This window comes from Chrysochloris asiatica, unplaced genomic scaffold, assembly GCF_000296735.1.
Source record: "Chrysochloris asiatica unplaced genomic scaffold, ChrAsi1.0 scaffold00312, whole genome shotgun sequence".
Classification (NCBI taxonomy): domain Eukaryota; kingdom Metazoa; phylum Chordata; class Mammalia; order Afrosoricida; family Chrysochloridae; genus Chrysochloris; species Chrysochloris asiatica.
The window spans coordinates 1,890,155-1,905,030 of record NW_006408830.1 but is presented as its reverse complement, the minus strand read 5'-3'; the positions used below and the strand labels follow the sequence as shown (position 1 = coordinate 1,905,030).

At 49.2% G+C, this 14,876-nt stretch overlaps 1 protein-coding gene across 1 annotated transcript in view; it reads right to left on the bottom strand.

The window, feature by feature from the left end:
• Positions 1–14,876, bottom strand: part of CARM1 (coactivator-associated arginine methyltransferase 1) — a 58,938-nt gene that overhangs the window by 6,299 nt on the left and 37,763 nt on the right. Inside the window, exons 3-9 of the mRNA XM_006875165.1 lie at positions 10,242–10,367; positions 8,665–8,771; positions 7,636–7,740; positions 4,568–4,678; positions 3,365–3,542; positions 1,143–1,233; positions 892–973 (exon numbers count right to left, since the gene is read on the bottom strand). Coding sequence (XP_006875227.1) covers positions 892–973; positions 1,143–1,233; positions 3,365–3,542; positions 4,568–4,678; positions 7,636–7,740; positions 8,665–8,771; positions 10,242–10,367 — 800 coding nt within the window. The remainder of the gene's footprint in view (positions 1–891; positions 974–1,142; positions 1,234–3,364; positions 3,543–4,567; positions 4,679–7,635; positions 7,741–8,664; positions 8,772–10,241; positions 10,368–14,876) is intronic.

Sequence of the window (14,876 nt, the reverse complement as noted above, 5' to 3'; positions counted from 1 at the left end):
AGCGTAGTGGTTACGAATTGGGCTGCGAACCACAAGGTCAGCAGTTCAAAACTACCAGCTGTCCCGTGGGAGAAAGATGAGGCTTTCTGCTCCCATAAAGATTCAGAGTCTCGGAAACCCTGTACAGGGTCACTATGAGTTGGAACCGACTCCATGGCACATAACCACCCAAGAGACTAACAGGTGTGGCGCTGTGGGTTAATGCGCTGGACTGCATAATCAGCTCAAACCACAAGGTTGGCGGATCAAGCTCACCAGCTGCTTCTTGGAAACCCTACACAGGATCATCATGGGTCAGAAGTGACTCGATGGCACTTGAGAACAACAACATATAAAGCAAGTCTCAATAAAATTGAAAGGACTAAATTTAGGCAGTGTATATTCTCTGACTACAGAGATATTAAGACAGTATTGCTTATACTACACTTTGTGAGAGGAAAAAAAAAAGAATATCTATGTCCCATGCATGTTGAAGTATGAAATTTCTGGAAACGTCAAGAGTATAGAAATACTGCTTGCCTACAGTAATTGGGAACTGTGATTAGGAACAGAGGCAGGTGGTTTTGCACCATTATACTTCCTTGATTTTGAATGACAGGCCTGTGTAACAGGTCAAAACTGTCAATGAGTAAAACTGATCTGTAAAATCACTTTACCAAAAATCAATTCATTGATTAACAATTCACACGCATTGCATGCTCAGTGTGTCCTGTAGTCTCTTTACACACATACAGGTCTGACAGAGAGCTGGGGCAGGGACATTAGCGAGGACTCAGAAAGCACAGTCACTTCCCTGGGGCTACACAGCTGAGATTTGGCCCCTTCCATCACCCTGGAGGAGGGGCAAGCCCCAAAGTTCACTGTGACAGGGCCCTAGACACCAGGACTAACCACCACAGGCTGCCGGAAATACTCATCCACAGCGGCGCCTCGGAGGGCTGACAGATCCACTCCATGGAAGGACGGCTGGTACCTGCAGAAAGTCCCCACCCCCCGCCAGCAAAGTCAGCAGCAGCCAGAGACAGGTGGGGTAGTCCTGCCCTCTCCCACCTGGTCTTTCAGATACTGTTGAATACGCGGGGTCGGGAGAGCATGCCAGGGAAGGGGCAGGGCAGGCCACCCAGGACACATGCAGTACTCACCAGAAGTTGGCCTTGGTGAACTGCTCCATGTAGAGCTGTTCATCCGTGAAGGGGGCGAGGTGAACATCACCAATGGTGGGGAACATGTTTCCTGGGAGCCGAGGGCAGGAAGAGGTGTTGTCAGGGTGAGGCATCCTGCAGGGCCTGACAGAGCTTCCCACCCTGGACCTTTCCAGATCCTCAAGCCTTTACTCAACAGAGGTATGGGGGGCCCACTGTATGCTGGTGGCCAAAATGAGCACTGAGCAGGCACTGTGCTCACTGAATCTGAAGAGGATCCCAGGATGCAGTGGGCCTGACATTTTAGGGACTCAGAGGCAGGAAGGGACCTACTAGAGCCTCACAGATAATGAAGTGGTGGCCCAGGATGTAGGCTAGTAGTCCATGGACACGTAGCCAGAGAAAACAAAGCAAAATTGCTCCAAACATAGCCGCAGCCCAGTTGGTATCTGGAGGCCTTAGCAGAGGCCAGAGCTTGGGTGGGGGCTGCCCAGCTCTGGCACAGACATCAGGCTGACAGGATAGGCCCTTCACCAGCCAGTCTGGCCATGACCTGAAAGGGGGTTGAGGAGGTAAGGGTCCAGATGTATGATTCAATGGCTAGACAGACAGATGAGTCAGGAGCCGTGGCTGGAAGAACTAGGGCTCTGGAGGCCCTGCCCACCCTTGGGGAACCTAGGGCCCCAGGCTACCTGGGCTCCAGCTGTGGGCTCCTCTATCCTCCTCAAAGGAGGGAGGCCTGAAATGCCCCCACCAGGCTGCACCAGAGGCTAGAAAAGCTGGACACTCACTGGGTCACCTGCCTTGGGGGGACAGTCATGCTAGATTCTGAGGGGCATTATGGGAAAAGTGGTCACAGCCCTGAAGTAACCTCTGGCTCCTGCTGACTTGTGAACTGTGATGGGGGGTGGGAGTGGGGAGTTCCCTGTAATCCCCATAGAGCTTTCTGTGCTGGGATGGAGCCCTGCTGGTCCAGGCTGGCAGGGGGCGGGCAAGTAGCCCTAGAAGCTGCAGCCTGTCAATGTGTCTTCTGGGGAGGACTGCAGAGTGGGAAGTGACAGGGTCCAGGACAAATCCCGGAGCAGGCACAGACGCAGGGAAACGGCAGCCACTTCCCACCTCTAGCAGCAGATGCCGCTACCACCCGAACTGAGAGAGGGTAGGGACCCCAAGAGGTTGCTTCCCACCACAGAGGGAAAAGTCACTCGGTTGCCAACAGGCCTCGTCAATCTGCTGGCTGTCCATGCTCTGCCCCTTACCCACTACCCTGACTGGGCACCTCCTGTGCCACATGTCCACACACACAATCCTTTACCTGGGCGGGAAACCTGGGCAGAGCAGTGAACACACTGACCAAACTGCGCACAGCTGCCCACCCAGTGATACAGAGAGTTACCCACCAGTGACTCCAAAGTAGCCCATGTCCAGGCAGGCAAGGAGGCATGAACACAAACAGGAGGTGACCAAGGGGTAACCCAGACAACTGCCACCGAACAATCAACCACCCACTGACACACACACACACAGCCCACTCTGTCTCCCACTGACACACACACATCCTACACTCTCTCCCTCTCACACACACTCTACTTCTCACACACTCTCCCTCACACTCCCTCTCACACACACACCACACACACTCTGCCTTCCTCTCACACTCTCACTCACACTCCCTCCCTCTCACACACACACACCACCCACACTCTCTCCCTTCCTCTCACACTCTCCCTCACTCACACACAACACTCCCCCACTCTCTCTCCCTCTCTTACGCCCTCCACTGTTTCTCACCCCCCCCACACACAAACACACAATCCCCACATTTTCCTCCCCCTCTGTCACACATACTCTTTCCCTGTCCCATCTATCTCTTTGGCTCTCAGGGAGAGCAGGTTCTGGGGGGCAGCTGAGGCAGGTTAAGGGGAAGGCTCCCAGAGTGAAGAGGGCTTAGCTCTTCAGCAGACTGCCTGCCTCAGGACCTCACCAATCTCTGCACCCTGTCACAATCCCGATCCCTAGCTAGAGACTGTCCTGTGGCATTCGGGGCCAAGCCTAGCACAACCCCTAGGATCTCTAGGGAAACAGAGGCAGGCAGTATCTGGTCTTGTTTGGGGCCCAGAGCATCCAAAGTCATTGCAGCTGGGGTCAGGTGGGGGGCTGAGGGCCAATGCCCAGACTCCCCTTGCTCACTAGGCCCCCCAACATGCCAGCAGGACACTCACCGCTGGGCTTCAGGTACTTCTTGGCATGGAGGTAGCTCTCCAGCATGCGCTCGTTGAAGAGCATGTAACCCATGGGCTCCGAGATAATGATGTCGACCTGCTCAGGGAGGGACACCTCCTCCACTTTCCCAGGGATGACCACGATGCGGTCAGTGAGGTTGTTACTCTTCACTAAGACCTGCAGATGGGCAGGCAGGTCAGAGGGGCTGTGGAGTGCTCCTTGCACTGATCCTCCATGGGGTCCTCTCCTCCATCCACACCCAGCCACCAAATCCACCTTGCCACCCCGTATAAGCATCCCACATTCAACTCAGCACCCAGACTAGCAGAGCCCACCAAGAGCCCTCTCTCAGGCCTCTCCTGCTGTAGCCCGAGGCCGCACCCCACGAAGGCAACTATCCCCGGAAGCCAACATAGATGCAGGTCCACGCTGCCACAGCCACCGAACTTGGGGCTGGACCCTTCTTGTCTTAGATAGGGATTATCCCACAGCCAATCCCCCTCAGGAGAGGTGCCCATGGAGAAGGGACAGACCAAATGTCAAGGTAGAGGAGAGTGGCTGACTCCACAGTGGTAGGTCCACCTATTAAAAGGAATGGCCAGTTCTGTACACAGAGACCCAGGTACACTGGAAAGGGAGCAAAGCCAGGGGATGGCAAGGAGAGAAACCCAGGCGTCAACAGTGATAAATCCACCATGTATCTCTGCAGCGACTTTTCTCTACCTAGCTCCCTTTGGGGACGGGCTGGGTAGTTGGGAGCCAGAAAGTGGGGCGGGAGGTGTTTCCACTGTCTGCCCTTAAATACGACCACTCAGATGGATGAACTGAAATGTTACTGCTGTCCACATTGCACAGGTGCGGTGAGGCCCAGGACTGTCCAGCAGTCAGATGACTTCACAGTCCCCCTTACAGCATGAGGCCGGCCTCCAAAGACTCAAAAGAGTCCTTGCTCTAGCAGCCACCCAGCCAGTCTGGAGGTGGCACCACCTCAGGGCCAAGGAGCAGCTCGCTCCCACCACTGCTCTGCTCTGGGTAGGACAAAGGAGATCAGAGTCTAAAAGGGACGTCTGCCGGCTCTGAGACTCAAGCTCAGGTCTCTGGAAACTCAAGAGTCTTCTAACAGGCCAGGGCCACTGCCCACTTGTCTGCTGTGGGCTACAGGACAAGGATGAGGACGGGTGAAGTCCCTGTGGGCCACTGACCTCCGCGTGCTGGGCCATGGTGCTGGCCTCCACTGCGTAGATCTTCCTGGCTCCAGCTTGGGCAGCAAAAAACGAGAGGATCCCAGAGCCACAGCCAACATCCAGAACAATCTGGGGTGGGGAGGGGAGGTCAGACACTGGTGTGAGGTGATGGCTGTACAAGCGGCTCACGTTTACCACTCACTCTGGCCAGCCCGAGTCCATGTACATCTGGACAACTGAGCACATCTGGATAACTGAGCAGGACTTCCAGCTCAGCCACACGCTCAGAGCCCCAGAGCTGGTGAACAGTGGTGCTAGGGGCCAGACCTGCCTTCACTGTCAAGTTTACCCTTCACAGGTCACGTCCTGCCTTAGCAGCTGAGTTGGGTCACTGACAGCAGGAGCCAGTGGGGAAGAAGGGAGGCTGTGGCCTGGGCCTGGCTCACCGCACTCAGGTGTCGCCCTCAGTCACTGACCTTCCACACAGGCCAGAGGCCCTGAGTTTGGGGTTTAAGACCCGCCTGGAAGAACATGGAAGCCTCGGGTTCCAAAGGCACATTAATGGACCAATTTTTAAAAATAACATGTGAAATCTCTGCAAAAGGGGGACAGCATCCAAAGTCAGGCTCTGTGAAGTCACCTGGCAGGGGCCCTCCACAGGAAAAGCCCCCTCTCTGCCCCCACCCTGCAGGTCTTGTGCTGACACTGAGAGACGCTGCTCTGGTCTCTGCAGCCCTCGCAAGGACAAGAGGCCCCAGGGGTGTTGCTGGTAGTCTCTCTTAGCTCCATGTTGACCCCTATTTGAAGAGCAGTCAGGGCCTGGGCTGGGGCAGGAGCAGCTGGGCTCCCCTCATCCATCTTCAGAGTCCAGGCCAGTGTCTGGTACAAAGTCCTGTCTTCTGGAGTCTGTGATCGTTCACTCAGCAGAATGAGGACCCATGGTTCTGGCAGGAATATGGCAGAGGTGGTGTTGAGCATGGCATGTGATAGGCATAAGTGTGCCAGAGTAGGAATGCCCTGGGGTACTTCTCAGAGCTCTAGCTGAGCCAGGACAGGGCTCTGGGTCCTGAGAGAGCCAGAGAGAAGGCCCTGAAGAAGCAGGCACTGCCTGGGCCCCAGCACAATGTATGCTGAGAGGACAAATGCAATACACACGACAGCACTCTTGTCACTCTCCCCAGGCCCCAGGGACCAAGGCTAAAGTGCACCCCACATTTTGGGGGGTGGAGTGCCACGGCACTGGAGGAGGCAAATCCATGTCAATCCAAGTTTGTTGTTGTCAAGTGTTGTGGAGTCTGTTCTCACAGTGACTCTGTATAGGGTTTCCAAGGAGCAGTGATCCAGCCAGGAAAAAAATAAGCTCCAATTTGGTTAAAAAGAAAAAACAAACTCTGAGTAACAGGGTGTGTGAGGAACAAACCTTCATTTTTTAAATATGCTTCCTGGGTTCTATTTACTCTCTCTCTCTTACTTCCACGCCCATATGAGATTTATCCTCCAGCTGTGGCTTCTGTGTTGGAAGCAGGGTTACCCAGGATGGACAGGTTTCAGTGAAGCATCCAAATAAGGTAAGACTAGGAAGAAAGGCCTGGTGATCTAAATCCAAAACTCAGTGAAAACCTTATGGATCCCAATAGAAAGCTGTGTGATAGGATTCTGGAAGCTGAGCCCGTCCCCCATCAGGGTGGAAGGCAGTACTATAGTCACAACAATGGACCAGGCAATGTTTTGCTACTTTGTTCATAGGGTTGCCATGAGTTGGAGCCCACTTGGCAGTGGCAACCTACATTACATAGTAATATTAAAAGGTTAACAAGGAAGTAAACATCTATATGGGAAACCACTAGACACTAAAGCAGTGTGACATGCACACTGATGTGAAAGTGCCCCAAGACATACTTTACATGGGAAGAAGACTGTTGTGCATGAAAGGTGTGTTTAATAGCATCCTATTTCTTTAAAAAAATTTATAATTATATATATATATATACACACACACACACATAAATGGTGGTGCCGTGGAGCTGGTTCCAACTCACAGCAACCCTGTATAGGGAGGGCTTCTGAGGCTGTAAATCTTTACAGGAACAGAAAGCCTCATCTTTCTCCCACGGAACAGTTGGTAGTTTTGAACTGTTGACCTTGAGGTCAGCAGCCCAACTCATGACTACTACGCTACTAGAGCTTTCTCTCTCTCTCTCTCTCTATATATATATACATATGTGTGTGTGTGTATGTGTGTGTGTGTGTGTGTATATATAGACACATACTCATACATACACAAACACATATATATATACACACACATACATATATGTTGTCTAAGTGCCGTCAAGTCGATTCCGACCCAGTGACCCTATATGGGGTTTCCAAGGAGTAGCTGGCGAGCTTGAAACACTGACCTTGCAGTTCAAATGGCTTTGCAGTCTGTCGCATTCACCCACAGCACCATACCAGGACTCTCTCTATATATATTATATATATATTTCTGGTGTGGCGCTGCCGGTTAATGCGGTAAACTGCAAAGTTTGTTTGGGCTGTAAAGGCCAGCAGTTCCAACTCACTAGCTGCTCCTCAGAAACCCTGTACAGAATTCCTGTACAAAGTCGCTATGAGTCGGATCCCAACTCGACGGCAATTAGCAACAACATATATATATACACACACACACATACACATTAAGGAGCTCTGATACACCATGTAAACACTGAAGTAAGTCAAGTCATTATAAAATACATGGAAAAATGTAGAAAAAGAAACTTCATACTGTTCATACTGTTGGCAATGGCTAATTTGGATGGAAATACTAGATACACACTGTGTTCTTTGCGTTTTTACAATGAGTAGATTTGACTTTTGCAATCAGAAAAAAACTGATGATAAAATCTGTGATGGAAGAAAATAAAAGTAGAGGCAACTGGCAGCCTGAGGTGGGAGTGGGGAGCTGAGGGCAGGGGCGTGTGAGGCCAGGACCAGAGGGAAAAGAGGCAGGAGAAAATCTAGTGGCCCCAGTGCACACCCTCAGCTACGGCAGCCTCACTCATGGGTCCTCTCTGCCCTCACAGGTGCCTGGGCTCAGTGCTCACCTTGTCCTTGAAGTCTGTGTGGTTCTGCAAGATCGCACGCTGGTAGGTGCCTGTCCGCACGTAGTCCTGCATCATGTTCTGCTGCTGTGACAGGTAGCCATAAAACTGGAACAGAGACACATCAATGGCAGCAGGGCACACTGCAGGACAAGGGGCCCAGAATGGCCGAAGGGGTTGTCTGAGGCACCTCACTTGGGAGGCAGCAGACCTTCTGCTGGCACCTGTTGGCAGCTCCCAGAAAGAGAGCAGGGAGCTGGAGGGCAGACCTTGGGGACAGAGGGGACCACTGACCCCATCATGCTACTGTGGTGGGCAGGCCCCAGAGCTACAGGCTGCCTGGGCCTGAATACCACCCAGGAGAACTCAGATTAGCCACAGGTGGAGTTCTGGGACCATTCTAGGAGCCCCAAGAGGAGGAGGAATACATAAACAGACCCCCTAGGGCTCAAAGCGTCAGGCAGGTGAAGTGCAGTGTCTCTCTGTATGACAACAGGTGGTTTAGGAGGTAGTGTGGCACCTGGGCAAAGGTACAACAGGCTTTGGCATCAGGCAGACCTGGCTTCCCATCTTGGCTCTGATGAATAATAGCTGTTTGACTTGGAACAAGTCACTTAACCTTTCTGAGCCTCAGTTTTCTCATCTGTAAAATGGACAATAATAGTACTTACCTCCTAGGGTTGTTGGGCGAATTCTACTGCTTCTGTACATGTAAGAAAGCAGAGTGTGGTTCCTGGCAAGCAATGGTGCTCAGTAAGCTGTAACTGCCCTAGCGTGGTCATTCCAAAATGCCTGGGAACCTGAGCTTGCCTCTGCAGTCAAATCCTACCAGCAACCCTCTAAGGCAGGCGCGCCTGCATCTCCGTTTCACAGATGAGGAAACCAAGACCCACCAAGTCTAAGAAAACTGCATAGAGCCAGGGCGTGACTCAGGTCTGCCTACTGTACGCTTCCAGACACCAGTTGGCATCACTGCTGCTGCTGTGGGAAAAGGCCTAGCCGTGGAGTGGGGGTGAGGAGTGCTGCACCCACCTGGAAGTACTGCACAGCTGAGGACTCCTCCGTCCGTTCGCTGAAGACAGAGCGCTCCAGTGTGTGGCCCCGGCAGGTCTTCAGGATATTGTAGAAGGAGCAGAAATCTGGAAGAGGGAGAAAGGTCACCGAGGGGTGGTCAGGGTGGCCACCCCAGGGATACCTTTCAATAGGCTAATGGCCTTTTCCCTGTCTGCCTACACAGCCTAACTTTTCAACCCAGAGCATGTGGAACTTGCTAATTTCTTTTTCCCAAAAGCATTTAAAGGAAAAGAACAAGGGCAGTCAAGCCTGCCAACTAGGAATGGACACAAGGCAAAGGCAGGGGTCAGCATCCTGGACTGGACTGTGCTGACTCATCTGGTGGGAGAGGCCTGGGCACATCCCCATGAAGGGGCACCTGCCACTGACTCAGGCTACAAAGCTTCACACTCACCCCAGTACACCACTGCATGCCCACCAAGAGGCTCACGGCAGTGTCTGTGCCTGGCAGGGGGAACAAGATTTAACCTCGAAGTCTTAACAGACCTCAGTGGCCAAGAAAAGCACAAAGAGGACAGACCATGACCATGCACAGGGTGGAGAGCTCTATAGCCCTTTAAAATGGGCAAAGGGATGACCCAAATATCCTATCAAGTAAAAAAGTAGAACTATATTAATAACAGGTCTTTTATACATATACATACATATATATATATATATACACATACACACACGTATATGTTGTTGTTAAGTTCCGTCAAGTCAGTTCCCTGTACAAGGTTTCCAAGAAGCGAGTGGTAACTTGAACAGCTGATCTTGTGATTCAAACCAACTTTGTAGTCCAGCATATTATATATTATATACTGTAAACCACAAGGTCAGCAGCTGAAACCCGCCAGCTGCTCCTCAGATACCCTGTACAGGGTTGCTATGAATCGGAATTGACTCTATGGCATTTAACAACAAACAACACACATACACACATACACATGTATATATTAATATTCACAGACTAGCAAAAGTCTAGAAGGATTTACACCTCCAAATGTTAATGGTTATCTCTGAGGGTTGTATTTCTACCTATTTTTTTTTCAACAATAAATAAAGCATAGTGAAGCCACACCACAGTAGCCTGCTGGGCTGGCCTGTCAATGATGATGCCACCGAGCAGCCTGCAGGACTAGTCTGGACCCTGGAAGACATCCCCATGGGCTCACCCCTGTAACCACAAAGAGACTCAAGCCATTTTCCAGCAAGCACAATCTTTGCTTGTTTTTTTCCATTCCAGACCACCTAACCCTGCCCCACACCCCCACCAACACCCACCTCCCAGGCTACCACCTACCTCCACGAGCTGCACATGACCCTGCCTAACAAGCACACCAGAGGCATCTTGTGGGTCCCTGCATGCCACCCAGAGGGGTCAGCTGGCCTCTGCACTCCAAGAATCCTCATCCCAACTTCCCATATCCCCCAGGAGGCCTGGGTGGTCAGGAAGCATCTCAGACAGCAGAAATGGATTCTGAGTGCTGGTCTACTTCTCCATGGAAACCAAGTCCCAGCACCCCCTGCGGCTCCGGGCAGAAGGGACGTACCGTTGGGCGTGGCGAACTGGATGAGGACGCTATTGCAACCCAGGGTGATGATGAAGGACTGCTTGCCCACACGGCTGCACTCCGTCTCTCGGGACACCGAGCACTTAAACACACACACATCTTCATCTACGAGAGAGAAAAGGAGCTGGTATCAGCTGGCGGGACCCTAGGGCCCTGGGGCTGCATTTGTAGAGGCTGTGTCCCCTTGCTCCCTCCCCCTTACTATCCCTGCCAGACCCTACCTGGCCCCTCTTAACCTGCCGTCAGTGTGGCACCTCTGCCAGATGCACCTTCAGGGAACACCTCCTGGTCCCCAGGGAGACACAGGCAAGAAAAGGGCAATCACAGTGGGATCAGAGGGGCTCTGGACACCTGGCAGGGAGCCCAGGCTGAGCTGAGAAAGTCATTCAACAATCCCACTGTGTCACATGGTAGTTTGTAGCTGTCACCAAGGCAGTGTGTCAAGAAAGACTTCCAGGGGTGGGTGCCTCTGCTTTAACTGAGCCTTTCCATGCATGCATTTCCATGGTATGGTGAGGGGGGTGACCACTGCCTACGTCCAGGTTCCATCCACGCCTCGCACTCAGTGTGCAATGTGGCCAAGTGACTTAGCCTCTCTGAGCCTCAGTTTTCTCATGTGCTAAGAGGAGGTGATGGTGGGACAAGGATCCCATGGCCTGGCAAGTCGATTCCAACGCACAGCAACCCTGTAGAACAAAGTAAAACTGTCCCATAGGGTTTCCAAGACTGTCACCTCTATGGAAACAGCTCCCATGGAAAGATGTAGAGAGGCTGGTGGGTTCCAACTGTCTACCTTTCAGTGAGCAGTAAAGCACTTAACCAGTGTGCCACCAGGAGTCTGGTACTTACTCTTACACATGCTGCCCAGACAGCCTGGCCTACAGGATGCACTCCATCAGTGTGGTCTCTACTAGCATTATCATCAGTCACCCACCCACACACCTCATGCTGGCCACATAGGGCAAATCAACATGATATGTGCCACCCGATGCATAGAAATCAGAACCATGCACAGTCACAGGTGACAACAAACAACTCGAGATTGTGGGACAATCTGCAAGACAGCTAGCCTGGTCTGCAAAACTGCCAATTATCAGGAGAGACCGAAAAGTGCTGGCAGTTATATTAGAGACTAGACAAATAAGAGTTAGCCATCAATTACAAAGTGTGCTCCCGGACTGGAGCCTGGTTTAACCCTTCAGTGGCCCATGGAGCATACAGTGCGCACAGATCATTTCCCGTAAAGTGGGAAGACACTATCCCACTATTAGTGGGGGCTTCTGTAAATATACAAATATGAATAAACAGGTCTCATCCCTCCAACTCCAGCACTAACAACCCCTTTCCATGGTGACTCTGTAGGATGAACACTGGATTGTAAACCACAAGGGCGGCAGTTTGAGCCTACCAGGTGCTCTACTGGAGAAAGATGATGCTTTCTGTTCTCGCAGGAAGCAGCCTTCGAAACCTATACAGTGTTGCTGTAAGTTGGAACCAACTTGACGACACTTAACAACAGCAATTCTATCAAAATCCTTATTGCGCCCGCCCCCCCAAATTTTTGCACTTCATTCAAAATACCTTTCATTACTAAAATCAGTATTTCAACAAAAAAATTTTAGGGTTTCTGAGGAGCAACTGGGAGGTTTGCACTGCCAACCTTGAGGTTAGCAGTTCAGTGCTTATCCTACAGTGTCATATCAGGACTTCAGAAGGAACTAGATAGCAAGGAAAAAGTAGAACAAAACTCAAACTCCTTTAAAAAAAAAGCCAGATTAACTGGACCAACAGATACTAGAGAAAGCCCTAGATAGCTTTTGCACTTATAACTAAAACCACTCTGGGTAGTTAGCTTTCATCCATATGATAGATTGGATTATAAAATAAACAATATCGCCCATTGGGCAACTGGAAAAATCTGAATCTCAACTGTATATGAGGAAATTTAAATTACTTGGATGTGGTTCTGAAAGAGAATGTCCTTGTTCTTACAGACACATGGAAAGGATCTGGGGGAACATTCAGGATGTCTACAACTTGGTATTGAAGGGCTCATCAAGCAACCACCAAGATAAATGGCTTAGAGAGAAGCAGGAGTGCAAAGCTGTTAAATACGTTTTTAATCATCCCAAACAGCTAAAATGAAATTGAAAACAAAGAGCAAACTTGACTCACCCTTTCCATTTTCAAAACTTACTACCAAAGCTACAGTGATGAAAACAATGTGGCACTATCATAAGGACAACTTAAAAGAAAACCCAATGGATTAGATTTAGTAAACATTTACATGGCAGAAAGGAAAATGACAAGAAAGCCCACACAAAAAAAGGACCCAGTGTACAAATTCATGTGGAACAAAAAATCCAGCAGGAACACAATAAAACACACAGAAAAATGAGTGCAATCAATTCATACCTACTGATAATTACACTGAATGGATTACATATACTGGCTGTGTGCCACAGAGTTGGTTCCAACTCACAGCAACCCTGCATAGGGTTTCCGAGGCTGTAAATCTTTACAGGAGCAGAAATCCTCATCTTTAGCCTGCAGAACGGCTAGTAGTTTCGAACAGCTGACCTTGAGGTTAGCAGCCTGACTTGTAACCACTACGCTACCAGAGAAGAGGTAAAGACCCAAATGGATAGAAAACAGGATTCTTCAATATACTGTCTATAAGAGAAATATCAAAAAGATGGAGGCAGCCTAACTGTCCACCAACAGAAGACTGGTTAAACAAACTTTGGTATATATACACAATGGAATACTACAAAACTTTGCAGAATAATGATCAATCTGTGAAAAGCCTCACAACAAGGTCAAACCTGGAAGAGTGAAATGAGTCAATTACAAAAGACAAACATCGTATGAGACCAATGTTGTAAAAAGTTACAAGAAAAAATTTTCTTGATAAATGAAACCTTCTATGATGGTTACAGGGGGAAGGGGAGAGAAACTTTGAGCAACAAGGAAGGCAATATACAAGGGGAGGTTAGCAGGGTAAAGATGAAGGTAGTAGGAAACAAAGGAAGGAAAGCAAGAGTTCCAGTGAATAAAGTCAAATGCTGTTAATTGTTGGTACATGGAGGGAATTGTAACCTTGTAATCAAGCAAACTATATGATTCTTTTCAATGTAAAACCTTCACTCAATTCAAAATAAAAAGTTTTTTTAAAAAATGTCATTAAGATGACAAAAAAACATCAAGGGAGAAGAGCAGAGTGCGGGACCCTACCCAGAGGAACAGTGATGCCAGAGATGGAGGCAGAGACAAGGTGGAGAGATGGAGCATCTGGGAACTCTAGACCCAGAGAGGGAAAGGGGCTGTGTGGGGGAGGGAGGCAGGCTTACACCTTACCCTGTGGTTAGTTCATGATGCATGGAAGGGACTGTAACCATGTAAAGCTAATGTTCTCCCATGTAAACTATCACATAATTCACAATAAAACATAAAAAAAATAAAGGCAAGAAGGAAAAGACCAACATGGATATCAGAAGAGACTTCGAAACTTTATCTCCAGCATGTTGTTGTTGCAAAGTGCTGTCGAGTCAATTCTGACCCACAGCAACCCTGTATAGGGTTTCCAAGGAGCAGCTAGTGAACTTGAACTGCCGACCTTGCAGTTCAAACAGCTTTGCAGTCTGGCGCATTAACCCACAGAGCCACACCATACTAAAATGCAAATGAAAGAAATGAAGAGTTAAAAGAACTAAACAGAAAATTTCTAAGTTCAAAAAGACAATGTCAAATATTACAATGAAATGTGCAAAGACCTAGAGTTAGATGACAAAAAGGGATGAACACACTCAGCATTTTTCAAGCTGAGGAAACAGAAGAAAAAATTCAAGCCTCAACTTGAAATACTGAAGGATTCCCTACTGAATGATACAGAAAGAAGATGGAAGGAATATATAGAACCACTGTACCAAAAAGAAACAGTCTATGTTGAACCATTTCAAGAGGCGTAATATGATCAAGAGCCAAGGATACTAAATAAAAGAAATCCACGGTGCACTGAAGGAATTGGCAAAGCACAAGGTTCCAGGAATTGATGGAATACAAATTGAAATCTTTCAACACTGGAGGTGCTTACTCATCTATGTCAAGGTATTTGGAAGACAACTTACCTGGTTTACAACTGATTGGAAGAGATTTGTATTTGTGCCCATTTCAAAGAAAGGAGACCCACTGTCAACCCCTGGCCTTGTTTTGGCTGATGATACTGAGCTACTCCATCATCTCTTCCCAAATATGTAGTCAACTTTACTCCTGTGTACTCCTTCTGGTGAGGTAATGTGTATAGTTGCTGTTGCTGAAAAATGGTATTTGCAACAAGTTGGTTTACAGAATTCAATCATGCGATTTCAACTGTCATTTCTATCACCAGGGGCATATTTTTCAGGTGCTGATCTTTTCTCTTTGTTTCTAACTTTTGCATTCCAATCAATCATCAGTAATTACCAATGCATCTTGACTACATGGTTGATCAATTTTAGACTGCAGAAATTGGTTGTTGTTGTTGTTGTCAGGTGCCATCAAGTTGGAACCGACTCATAGCGACCCTATGCACAGCAGAACGAAACAATGTCCAATCCTGGGCCAACGTCACTACCG